This window comes from Lupinus angustifolius, chromosome LG06 (genome assembly GCF_001865875.1).
Source record: "Lupinus angustifolius cultivar Tanjil chromosome LG06, LupAngTanjil_v1.0, whole genome shotgun sequence".
NCBI classification, from domain to species: Eukaryota; Viridiplantae; Streptophyta; class Magnoliopsida; order Fabales; family Fabaceae; genus Lupinus; species Lupinus angustifolius.
In genome coordinates, this window is record NC_032014.1 from 22,614,123 (window position 1) to 22,626,656 (window position 12,534).

A 12,534-nucleotide genomic window follows, 5' to 3' on the forward strand; every position below is an offset into this window, starting at 1 on the left:
AGGAGAGAAAGATTTTTGTGTAGGTCCCACGTGCTTTTTATTCTCTCTTCTCAACCAAACAAGATAAATTCTCATTTTCTCTTCAATCTCTCTCTCACCATTTTCTCCCCCTTCTAATTCTCCTATACCAAAGAGAGGCTATAAGGCACCAACCTCATCATTATGGTATGGTACTTAGAGATCAGGAAACTCATTAACATAACATTGAAAGACGATTCTTTCATTACGATAGCGAACTGTGAATTGGTTACCAATTCATGGTTCTTTTGCGAATTGGTTCTTTTTAAGGAACGGACTGAATTTTTACATACAGTTTAAGTAAAAGAAAAGAAGAATAATTGATAATGTCTTGTATTTCTCTTATGGTATTTATTCAAACTTACGAGAAGCAACACTAGAAAAGACTATGTAGAGAGCTATAAAAACTCTACTAAACATACTCCTAGTGTACCAGTATTTGACATGGTATCATACCACATACTACGTACTCGCACCCGTACCAAAGAGAACCACGTATCAGGTGACTATGATTTAGAATGTGTTATGTGTGAACGATAGGTTCATAAGATATTGACATGAATCTCTGGCTGGTTGGTTTTAGATTACGGTTTTGGTTAAAGGATATTGAACTCAACACAAGTAGTAATGTGTGTGAGATTGTTGATAGGATTTTAGGGTGTTGTTGTTGGAAGTTGTAAGGAGAATAATCCATGGTGGCAAGAAAAGGTTCTTTGATGAAAAGAATGGTGATTTGTGTAATGGGTGAAGATGATGAATATGTTTTTATGAGATCGAGTTATGAATGATTCTTAGCCAGCAACAATGGTGGCTTTAATTTAGATGGGTGTATTTGTGTTGTTCGAAGTTCTAAAGAGAGATAAATACAACTCAACTGATTTTTTTATTAATCAAGATCACTTTTTTAGGAATGAGGATCAACTGTCCCACTTTTTTGTGTCTCATTGTGTCACAATCCAATGGAAGTTTGACACATACTTGAAAAGAAAATTAAAAAAAATATAACATAGTATTTTTATGTGATTTGGTGAGATATGATTGGCTTGAAACATGGAGATGAGAAGATTTTGGGACAGAAGATCCTAGTTCCTTTTTTAGACCTAGGCATTCTTGATTCCCTAAAACATTTATGGATATATAGAAGCAAAATTAATTATTGTCCGACATAAAAACAAAATAAATAAATATTTTGTTTAAACAATTTAATTTAAATAAATCAAGGATATTTAATACATGCAATTAGCTAAGATACCATTTTATTACGAGGAGACAAGGTGTTAATACTTTTCTCCTGACTCTCGAACTAAAAAACTCTTTTCCAAAAGACCATTTTATTCAATTTAGGCTTAAGTAGAGTGTTATATGTTTTAACCGCAAAAAAACATACAGGCAATTCCCAAAAGGTTGCATAGTCAAAAATTGGGACGCAACATGTTATATTACCACTTCCAACCAATAAGTATCGCTATTAAAAATTAAATATTTAACTTTTAATTTAATATATAATACTTAATAATCTAATAAAATTTTACACCACTAAAAAAAATTTGATAATGCTATTCAAGAAATGAAGGAATTTAGATAAAGCTTTAAATGGGTGGGTCAGCACATGTGAATGAAAGCAACAAAGGGTACTCACGTGCCAGCATTACACTCAACTTTAGTTGTCACTTTTATCTTGATAGATCATTCCTTCTGTACAACTACTACAAAGTAACCAAATCATATTAAATAACTTGATTTGATTTGATTAAGAGAAAATATATATACTAATATTGTATGAATTTATAAGGTATCTTCTCATCCCAATAAGTATCGCTCACAAGAATCAAATCATTTACCTTTTGGTCATCCCGATGATCTATATATGGTGCCTTACACAACTAGACCAACACCTTGTTAGTACTGATGATTTACGACAACATGTCTCTATTCCAAAGTAACCAAATCATATCAAATAACTTGATTTGGGTTGATTTAGTTTAAGTTAATTAATAGGGACCTCATTTACTTTATTGTACTATATAAGACTCACTAGCTCTCTATGCATAGTGCACCAAATACTCCCAACTTCTTCACTCTCTTCTAAACCTTTTTGCTAAGTACCAATCTTAGTTATGGCTCGTTATGCTCCTTTTGGTTCCATCATTTTCTTCTTTCTTTTGCTTCTTGTGGCCAATGGTGAGAGTTTCTTAATGTTTAATACCCATCATTTTCTTTTGTTTCTTATATAGTTCATAATTCAAAAGTTTGGTTTTTGTTAAATAAGATGTTAACATAGTTACATGGTTCACTCGATATTCGTTCTAGTTTGGGATATCTAGTTTTATGTGATTCGTTACTTTTTTATATTATTATTAAAACATTTATTTTATATGGAGTTGGTATGTGGTACCAATAAACCTTAATATGTAATACTAATATTTTAAATTGTAGTAACAAATGTGATAATTGTGATGCCAAGTTGTGGATTGTGATGTGAATTTTTGTGATATTAAAAAAATAGTTTTGAATACAATGTAAGTTTATATAGTCCGATATATCCCAAATTTGGTATGTGACTCAAATCCGTTCTAATATGATTTTGAATTCGATGTGACGTAATGTAGTTTGACACAACAGAAATATGTCTAACACAACCCATATATCATTGATATGATTGTCTTGTGACTTGATGTAGTCGTATTATTGTAATATGGTTATCACAACTTCAGTATTATGTTCGTATCATGTGTGATACGATATACGATTTAAAACAATATGTAATACATAGACTAAATGATTAAACCATATAACTATGGATACTACTATATGTCTTTATCTAGCCCATACCATCTACTTGGTTTAATTTTCATGATGTGTTTGTGTTGTGTATGGTTTGTTTTTGCAATTGAGCAGGGCCAACAATGGTGGTTGAAGCAAGGAAGTGTGAGTCTCAGAGTCACCGCTTTAAGGGACCATGTGTGAGTAAAACGAATTGCGGTTCTGTTTGCCACAATGAGGGCTTCACCGGAGGCCATTGTCGCGGCTTTCGCCGTAGATGCTTCTGTACCAAACATTGCTAAAGATTGCTCGATTTTATGATATTTGTGATAAAGATGATGGATCCATCATATTCTCACTTATGTCATGGTTATAGATTTTGTGTTTGAGAATAATGTTTGTTAACCATTCTAGCTATTGTGGTTGTGGATTATTATGTTGTCATGTTTCTATTTTATGTTTGAAGTTAATGTTATTGTGATCTTAATTTATGTATCACATGTATTTCAAATAAAAATACAACTTAATTATGATACTTCTATTTAGTGGTATTTGGAAAAATAGAAATATGTAATCTTACTTGTAAGAGAAGAAACTATTTTTTCTATTTTTAATTTATAATCTCTATATACAAAGCAAACAATCTTATTGTCATGCTAAGGTTCACTCTTATATTTGTTATAAATATTTTATTTAAAAATTTATATAATATTATATAACAGCCTTAACAAGATGGATCTCAGCCTTTATAATCTTAAATCAAATATTATGATCAAAATATTAATATTACAAAATCCTAAAAAATGTTATGTAGGAGGATGCCTTTATCGTAATTAGTGTTGTGAGAACTGTACTGTACTGGACGGTCCGACTGGTTTGACCGCTGACCAAACTTGAAAATGGCTTTGGTATACCGTATTAACCAAGTGAGGGTTGGACCGCTTTGAACCGGATAAATTCCGGTCTGACCGTGTTAAACTCGATTAAACTGGATTAACACCGGAATTAAACCGAACGGTTCACTTAAAAATTAAAAAAAATTGAACTCTACTCTAATCTTTTATTTCACTTCAGTCTAAAAAAAGATAAAGAGACGTTATTTCAATGTAATTATCTATGATTATTAATTATATAAAATTTTACATTTATATATAATTATATATCTATAGATAAAAAGTATTAATTATGTATAAAATCATCCGATCAGACCAAACGATTTAACCGGTTAAACCTAATACGAGAACTTTTCCGATTTGACATCCGGTTTGAGTTTCATTGATCGTAATACTTAATATAGCTATCCACCAAGTGCTAACTCTACCCACTGTTATAATGAAGTTGAATAATGAGAAAAATAAGTCTATATAATTATGGTGACAAGTGATGGATTCTGATAATAAATTGTATCTAAAAATCTTTTTAATTATTAAAGATGTATTTTGAGCAGTGTTCAGATCTAGACCAATTGAAAAAAAAAACTGAAAATCAATTCAAAAAACTGAAATTGATTAGATTGTGTTCAACTGGGACAGAGATCACCTGTCCCAATTCCTGTCTCATTTTCCTATACCATACCAATGAAAAAGTGACACTTTATTAAAAAAAATTCTAAAAACATAAAATAAGATATTTGCATTACTTAGAGAAATCTTATTGACTAGAGACATGGAAACATACTCATTTTAGGACATGTAATCCTCATTCGTTTAACTGATCATTATAAAAGACATCATTCTAGTTTAGTTATTGGTTCCAATTTCATAAGCTATACCGATTCAAACCGAACAAGTACTAACTCCATATATAATTGATAATAGAAAATGTAAAATTTTCATATTTTAAAAAAAATGTTATTACTTATTATTTTGTTGATGTGTTATTGATGTTATTCTCCTGATATTTTATTTTTCATATTATTTATATTTTTGCTGTGGTTTTTTTCCAGTTCAAATAAATATTATTAATGTTCATTTAAATGTTTGTGTGTATATAATTAATTCATACTATTATAAGTAAACTTATTGATTTTTATGTGGAGTTGATACCTTAAAAACATATTAACTTATTGTTTTAAAAATAAACATGTTTTTTTATATAAACTTCATACTTTGAGTCGAATTTTTTAATATAAATCAACTAAACCAAATCAAACTATATATTATTTATATATTTCGATCAAATGATTTTATGTCTAAAAATTGATAGAAACTGTGACAAACCCTCTTTGATTTTTACATTCTAAAGCTGAGAATAAAATTCAACCATACGTGAATTAATGTTATGCTAGAAAAGAAAAGGTATCATATACTTCGTGGTCTCTTTTTTTATTATGTATCATTCAATGAGGAAAGATTAATAATAAAATCATATTTAAATTTCATTGTGTATCTTTTAGAGGTTGAATTGGAGATTTTTTTCTTCTTCTACTTGTATTTTTGTTCAAATATATGGAACTAAGATATTATATTTGATATATTTAAACCCTTTTTCTTTTTATTTGGTGATTTTATTTAGTAAATTTCATAGTTTCGGGTTGTCCTTCTCATTCTGGTTGTGTCTAAGTTAGGATGGACATAAACATATACGTTTACGAAGGAGATATAAAAAAATTATGTTATGTTCATCCTAAATACAGGAAGGGCGGGCTTCCGGGTCACCCGCTATAAAACTAAAAAATAATAAAAATTACATAAAATTTAAAAAATATAATCTTATGTCATTATCACATTTTTCTTCAATTACACATAACAATCAAAACCTAACAAAACAATTTAACATTACATATTTTTCAAATTCAACATGAAAATCAAAACTTAATAATTAAGATTATTATGTAATCCAAATATCATCAAGTCAAATTACATATTAAGTTGTTTTCTTTAAAGAACAATAAGATATATTAGGCAAAGACAATTAGGATATGAATCTTTTAGTAGTTGCCAAGAATTAAATAGTATTTGATAAATATTTTTATTATCTTATTTTTGTCATTCTTATATTTATTTTTAGTAGAATATAGTCTGTTGTTTAACCTGTTTGTTATCGTGTTTGATAAATTAAAGAACAAAGCATATGTATATTGGGAAAGCTTACAGATATATATTATGAATATTTCTCATTATTGATCCAGACATAAAATAGTTTTATTTATAGTATATGAATAAGTAAGAACTTAACAAACTTACCTAACTAACAAACTAATAAACACATGTTGTAAAATAATTTCAACATGTGTTAAATGTGTAAAACATGTCAATTACAAAAATTGTTCAGTCAATGTTTCACTTGATTTTCTAATTAGTTAATCGATTAACACTTACCCAGTTAATCGATTAACTATACACTTAATCAATTAACTATTATTGATGTTGTATTGTTTCCATGGTAGCTTTGTTTTCCAATACCCCTTAAGCTGGAAGGTAAATGTTAATGACTCTAACTTGATAATTTGATTTGATAACAATGTGATAGATCATAATCTTGATCCTAATGTGATTGAATTTTTTCAATCACTTGATTATTTTCTTGGTCAGAAATCTTGACCATATTCCTACGATGGATTTACATTATAGTCAGCATTGGAAGATATTAGCACTTCAAAATGTCTATTAATTCACATTCCCCTTTAGGATTTTGAATATAGTGTGTTATTGTCTTGTTAATTTGTTGTGTCCCTTGTGGCATACTGACCTAGAGTGTTGATCATGTTTTTTTTTTTGTAATTGTCAAAAAGTCAATTATTTGTATCTTTTGGCAACTTGGATTTGTGATAATTATGTAGGTGTTGCATCTTTGGATAAAAAAAATTCTGAATTTTGGATTTCATTTCCACACTAAAAATCAACCTAGGTATGAAATACTAATATGAATTATTATTATTATTGCCACTTTATGGTACTCTCTTAATGCTCTATTTTTTTTAATAATTAGGCTTTTGATATGATGTATATGATGGACTTGATTAAAATATGTGTGTAACATTGGTTTGGTTTAAAAGTGTAAGGATTTTGAGGTTTCTTTTGTAAATTGGTGTATAAATATATATGCTTGTATTATGTATTTATATATATTCAGTATATCATTCATCATTCATTTGTATTATTGTTATTTAAAAGTCATTGATGATTAAAAATGAATGATAAATGATGCAATGATAATATAAAAAATGTTAGACCGTCATTACTTACATGTGGATGTTTTTCTTCTCTTTCAGCCCAAAATTGAGTGAATATTAAGTAAACCATTCTCAAAATTACATAATTGAATATAGTTTATGAATGTCATTAAGAATTTGAGCAATCATTCCTTCTAGAACAAAAAAAAAAGAAGTTTTCCACTTTTTTCCCTTACAAATTAATCTAACATGTACCCATGCAAAACATTATGTGTTGTAGCATTTTCTTCTCCATCATTTTCATGCACTTTGAGCTTCTAAGAAGGCATTAAAATTCTCTCTTGTTTTTCTTGCATTATGTGTAATGCATGATGTTGGAGAAGCATTATGAGATGTAGAAGATGATATCGAAAATCGAACATGGCGAGGCGAACCTTCAGATTTTGGAACACTCCCTCCAGTGGAACTATTCTTCAAAACCCCTTTAAGGTCTTTCTCAAATACAAAAGCTGATTTAATCGGTGTATTTACATCATTAGCACTGAATTTGATCAATTCCATTGGTAGATCATAGAAGGGTGAGTTCATGGAATCTCCAACTTCAATCTCATGGAATAATGCTGAAGAAGCCCAAGAAGCACATTCAAATTTTTCCATAGAAACTGTCCTAGATATCACACCTTCGATTATTTCCGATCCATCCTTTCTTGATTTAACCATCTTTGTTTTACCAAAGCCCGGTAGAAACAGGCAAAGAGCGCTGCATTTAAATCCTTTTTCGGCTCGTGTTCGCAGGTCATTGATATCCTCATGGTTTTCATCGATAGCTCGAGTTCCAGAGAAGTTTGTGTGGCTCATGTTGGATGACCAAAGATAGAATTCATCTGATGGCGCACGAGCCCGACCTTCACGACATGACTTGCTCCTCATTAACCGATTTTCATGTTGCTTGCTAGTCAAGTTACTAGCTCTATGTGGTGAAGAGTTGGCTGAATTTGGAAGACTAAGACTTAGGAACTTTGTGTTTGGAGTATCAAAGAATCTTTGACTAATAGAAGATCCTTTTAGTGATTCTGGATAAGCTATAATCTGCTTTTCTTTTTGCTTGATTGAGATTTTGGGTTCCTCCATCATTGTTATCAACTTCACCTATATTTGCAATTTCATATTTGTGCTTATTTTATCTAATTTTTGTAAGCTATGCTTTTTATGATAAGGATTTCAATACAAGAATTTGGACTTGCAAATGCCATGTGAAAATGTTTATGCTACTTTAGCTACTATTTATAAGGGATATTGAAAATTATATAATGTATAATAATGTGCATCATGGTAGCATGTTCATCCACATTTTGATTATGATGACCATATACTTTCCCTAATATATATTATTATATACTTTATAGATAAGAAAAATTTGATTTTTATCATAAAGTATGGGCAAGTTGTATGCACGACTTGTATAAATCACTAGGTCGACATTAAATGTGGCCATATAAATCACTTCATGGCCAACCATAACTTATAATTATTTTAGAATGTATAAAATATCTATATATTATCAGTGTAAAGATTTACAGATATTTATTATATCATCTGATTAATTTATATTACATTTTTTGAAGAGTTAACGATAATTAAAAATAAATAATAAATAATATATTGATATTATATTACTCGGTGCCCCCTTTTTTTGCCTGTGATGTGTAAGGATGAGAGAGAGAAAATTAACAATTAACAAGTGTTTTAAAGAATAAAATATGGTGGTGTTAAAAAAATCATTATATAAATTAGCTAAATCTTTATTCTTAATTTCATGAGTACCTTTACTCTGTGGGTGGAGTTTATGCTTATCAATGTAATATCCGTGTTAGTTTTATTTTGATATTTTATTGCCTTATTTGTTTCATATACAATATTTTTGGAAATATGTTTGGTTTATCAAAAATACAATTTATTAAAATTAAGATGTTAAAAAAAAATATGAGAGTCAGTTCGACTAAAATAAATTATGTCTATGTCTATTGATGTAAAACATTATTAGATCCCCATATACCAAAAAATCAAATATTTGATTTATAATAGTATCATTTGTTTGAAGGTGATGAAATGCTCTCCAATACTGATCTGTAGTGGAATGTGAGATAAAGTATTGGGTTTATAATTTATAATTTTTTATTATTTAAAAATAGTTTAAAATTTAGACAATTAATTTTTTTAAAGACATATGTCATTATTTTCATCAAGTACCTGACCTTCTGGTCTCAGAGAGGATATAGATTTGGAGAGACAAATACACATATAAAAAATAATTTAATATGTATATATTGATAGTGTAAGTATTTTTTATACTATCAGCAAATCATCACCAATTATATGTTAGTTATAATTGACTTTCAAACAAAAGTATTATAAATTAATGGTGGATGATGTGCTAACAGTATAAAATACTTTGTACTGTAATTGCATAAATTTTAAACTCAATAAAAAAACATTGACAGTTCCTATCATAATAGTTCAAATGGCAATAGTCATGGTAGCTACCTAAACAAAAGAGAATTAAAATATCAAATTATCTTAGGCAGTTTAGGAACTTGCAACCACAAGAGGAATAGGAATTTAAATTCGAGGAAGAACTGTATGGATACGAAACTATATAGAGATAACCAATAAGATCTCAACAACATATTAATATTTTAATTAAATTTAATCTTAAATAATAGCATTAAAAACCATAAAATGTATTTGTTTCCAGATATGACGTATTACATATGTCTTCATACAAGTTTTTTCTTTAAATTATCTCCTAAAAAGATCATTACTTGATGAGATTATGACACGTGTCGAAAACTTATTTTTAATGAACTTATTTTTATGTTTTTTTAATAAAAAATTCTAAAATCTAGATTTTTTCCTTCTCCTTATTTTCCACTATTGGACTCTCCACAGAAGACGAGCCCACCATTGTGTCAGTGGCTTTTGCATAGACATTTATTTTGGGACAGAATTAGAAGTTTTAACTTGGAATCACCTCATATAACTTTATAAGACCCATTTATAAAACAAAAAAGGCATTTCGATTTACAAGGCTCACACCTAATGAAATCCGGAGAGTGTAAATATATACAACCTTACTAGATTACCTCACAAGCTTGTTTTCAGGATTTGAATCAATGACTTATTGACCAATAATAAGCAACAACCTTACCATTGAGTCGAGACTCGCTCACTTAATTCACTGCTAATCACAAAAATTATGGTCCAATGTACGAGTCTCCCACCTACTGAGTTATGAGAGTGTACATATACACAACCTTACCCATTTATCTCACAAGCTTGTTTTCAGGATTTAAATCATTGATATTAACTAATAAAATTTTGACAACACATTAAAAATTTAGTCATAAATGATAGTACAAAAAGCATAAATACATTTATCTCTAAGTATGATATATGTTTCAACATAAATTTTTATGAAAGAAAAAACAACTCAAATAAAAGTGTAAAGTGTCAAAAATAGCACTAGCATGTCTTTGCCTATGTTTTGATGAAGACAAAGTTCTATCAAAGCTTGAAGATGGCTCAACAACCAACATGCATTATGCTCATTTGTTCATATCTAGACTAGGACGTAATTTGAGTTTTTAATCTAAGTAGTCTGGGATGTGTGCCGTAGTAAGTGAGTATAGGTTAGGTGAACCTAGGTTCTAGTCTCTTAAGCCATCTTAATTGTCATATCATATTCATGAGACATATCATCTAGTTAATTGTATGTTCATACATCTATCATACATATTATATGTGCATATTAGACATAATATACTTAGTAGAACATGTATATATATTGTGCATAACATATGAGAAGTTTACCTTTTGAAACATATGCATAAATGTTCCAGTTAATCGATTAATGTGGTAACTTAATCGATTAACTCAGCTGCATTTCTATTAAATGTGTGTTTTCTGTTTGAACTGTATTCTGTGTCATTCTGTTGCCTCGTTAATCAATTAACGAATAGTCTTAATCGATTAACTAGTCTGTTATTTGTTATAACTGAAATCTATTTCAACTATTTAAATGTTTAAATTGTTTTGCAACGAATGTAACCGCCTATTCTCTATGCTATAAATAATAGGCAACGTTCAGAGAACCATAACATTGCATTCTATTGTATAGGGTTGTTTAGAGAGCATTTTGCATACTTGTTTTACTGTATTTTTGCAAGAGAGATTGCAGACGTGAGAAGGGAGAAATTATGTTGTTTTGATTGTTATCATATGCTTACTATTTTTGCATAATTGTGTATTCATTCTTATCCTGCTCACATGCTCATGCATTAGATATTGTTAGAGAGAAATTATCTGTATACTATATTTGATTAACTCATTTGAATCTTGATGGCTTAAGTGGTTAGTAAAAGGTTAATCTTCGAGTCCTTTTCCTATCATATTCCAAGCATTATTGTGCTTAAGTATACCTTGTTGTTTAACGTGTTTTTTTGTGTATTCTGGATTTGTCTCTTGGTGTGAGATCACCATAAAGATTGAGGTTCTTCACCAAGGCTATGAGGTCTTGATTTGAGGACAAGAATCTTGGCTGAGGCTGTTTTGCGAGAAAGGTTTTCTCAAGCAAAAGGTAGAGTCAAACCAAGGATTTAGAGGTCCTAGACTTCAAGAAAGGAGCGTCCTAAGTCCTTGTAATTGAATTGGTATTTGTATCCATATTTCAATATTGTGAAGAAAGAAAATCTCCCTGAACCAGAAGGGGAGGCCTGGATGTAGTTTGCAGTGGACCGCAAACGAACCAGGATAAAAATTCTTTATGCAATGTTCTTTCTCTCTTTATCTTCTTTAAGTTTCGTGCTGTTATAATTTGAATATGTAATTGAAATTCTGGATATTTGTTTACTGTCATATGCTTAATAATTGTGTGTAAAAATATCTGTATTATATATGTTCAATACTGTTTTAATTACTGAGTAAATTGTCTGTCTAATCATTCTGTTATGTGCAATAGTTAATCGATTAAACCTTGCTGTTAATCGTTTAACTGAGCTGTTTCCAGCAATTGGGTTTTAGTTCAAAAAGCAGCGATTGATAACCGCTACACCTATTCAACCCCTTCTATGTGTTCCTAGGCCCTAATACCTAACATCAAAGAACAAAGTTTTGAATTCAAATGTGACAAAACTCATTTTAGATAATATATGTTTCTTCCAATATTCAGATCCCATCACATTAATAAAATTGTTTGATTATGAAATCAACTATTTAAATGACAAACTCTTGATTCACTTGTCACCATAAGGTTTTATGATAGTGTGAACATTTTATCTACCATAGTGGATCAAAGCTAAACTCATATTTTGAAGAGCAAACAATCAAATTAAGTAGGTAAATGAAGCACATAAATTCCAAAAAGTTGAAAATTTTCAATGTCCTACCCATATCCTATAGTGATACACGTATGATACTTAACTATGCCAAACAATTTATTATCAATTAGATATGGCTCAAATACTTCTTTTAACTTATTTAAATTTTTTTGATAACTTTTGGTTAATATGTTGAGAACTTATTTAAATACTTTTGAGATGAATCTTAAGATAATATTATGGCTCAAAAAGTCGAGAGACAAA

At 29.3% G+C, this 12,534-nt stretch overlaps 2 protein-coding genes across 2 annotated transcripts; one reads left to right on the top strand and one right to left on the bottom strand.

The window, feature by feature from the left end:
• Positions 2,074-3,160, top strand: LOC109350899 (defensin Ec-AMP-D2-like). Its single transcript, XM_019592210.1, has 3 exons — positions 2,074-2,199; positions 2,641-2,646; positions 2,917-3,160. Exons 1-3 carry the CDS (start codon positions 2,136-2,138, stop codon positions 3,081-3,083), a joined length of 237 nt encoding a protein of 78 aa, XP_019447755.1. The 5' UTR covers positions 2,074-2,135; the 3' UTR covers positions 3,084-3,160.
• On the bottom strand, positions 7,176-8,051 carry LOC109350918. The gene has a single exon (XM_019592226.1). It carries the CDS (start codon positions 8,027-8,029, stop codon positions 7,196-7,198), a length of 834 nt encoding a protein of 277 aa, XP_019447771.1. The 5' UTR covers positions 8,030-8,051; the 3' UTR covers positions 7,176-7,195.

What these genes read in the sequence shown, in the direction of transcription:
- LOC109350899 (XM_019592210.1), top strand. Translation starts at nt 2,136, where the DNA reads ATGGCTCGTTATGCTCCTTTTGGTTCCATCATTTTCTTCTTTCTTTTG.
- LOC109350918 (XM_019592226.1), bottom strand. Translation starts at nt 8,029, where the DNA reads ATGATGGAGGAACCCAAAATCTCAATCAAGCAAAAAGAAAAGCAGATT.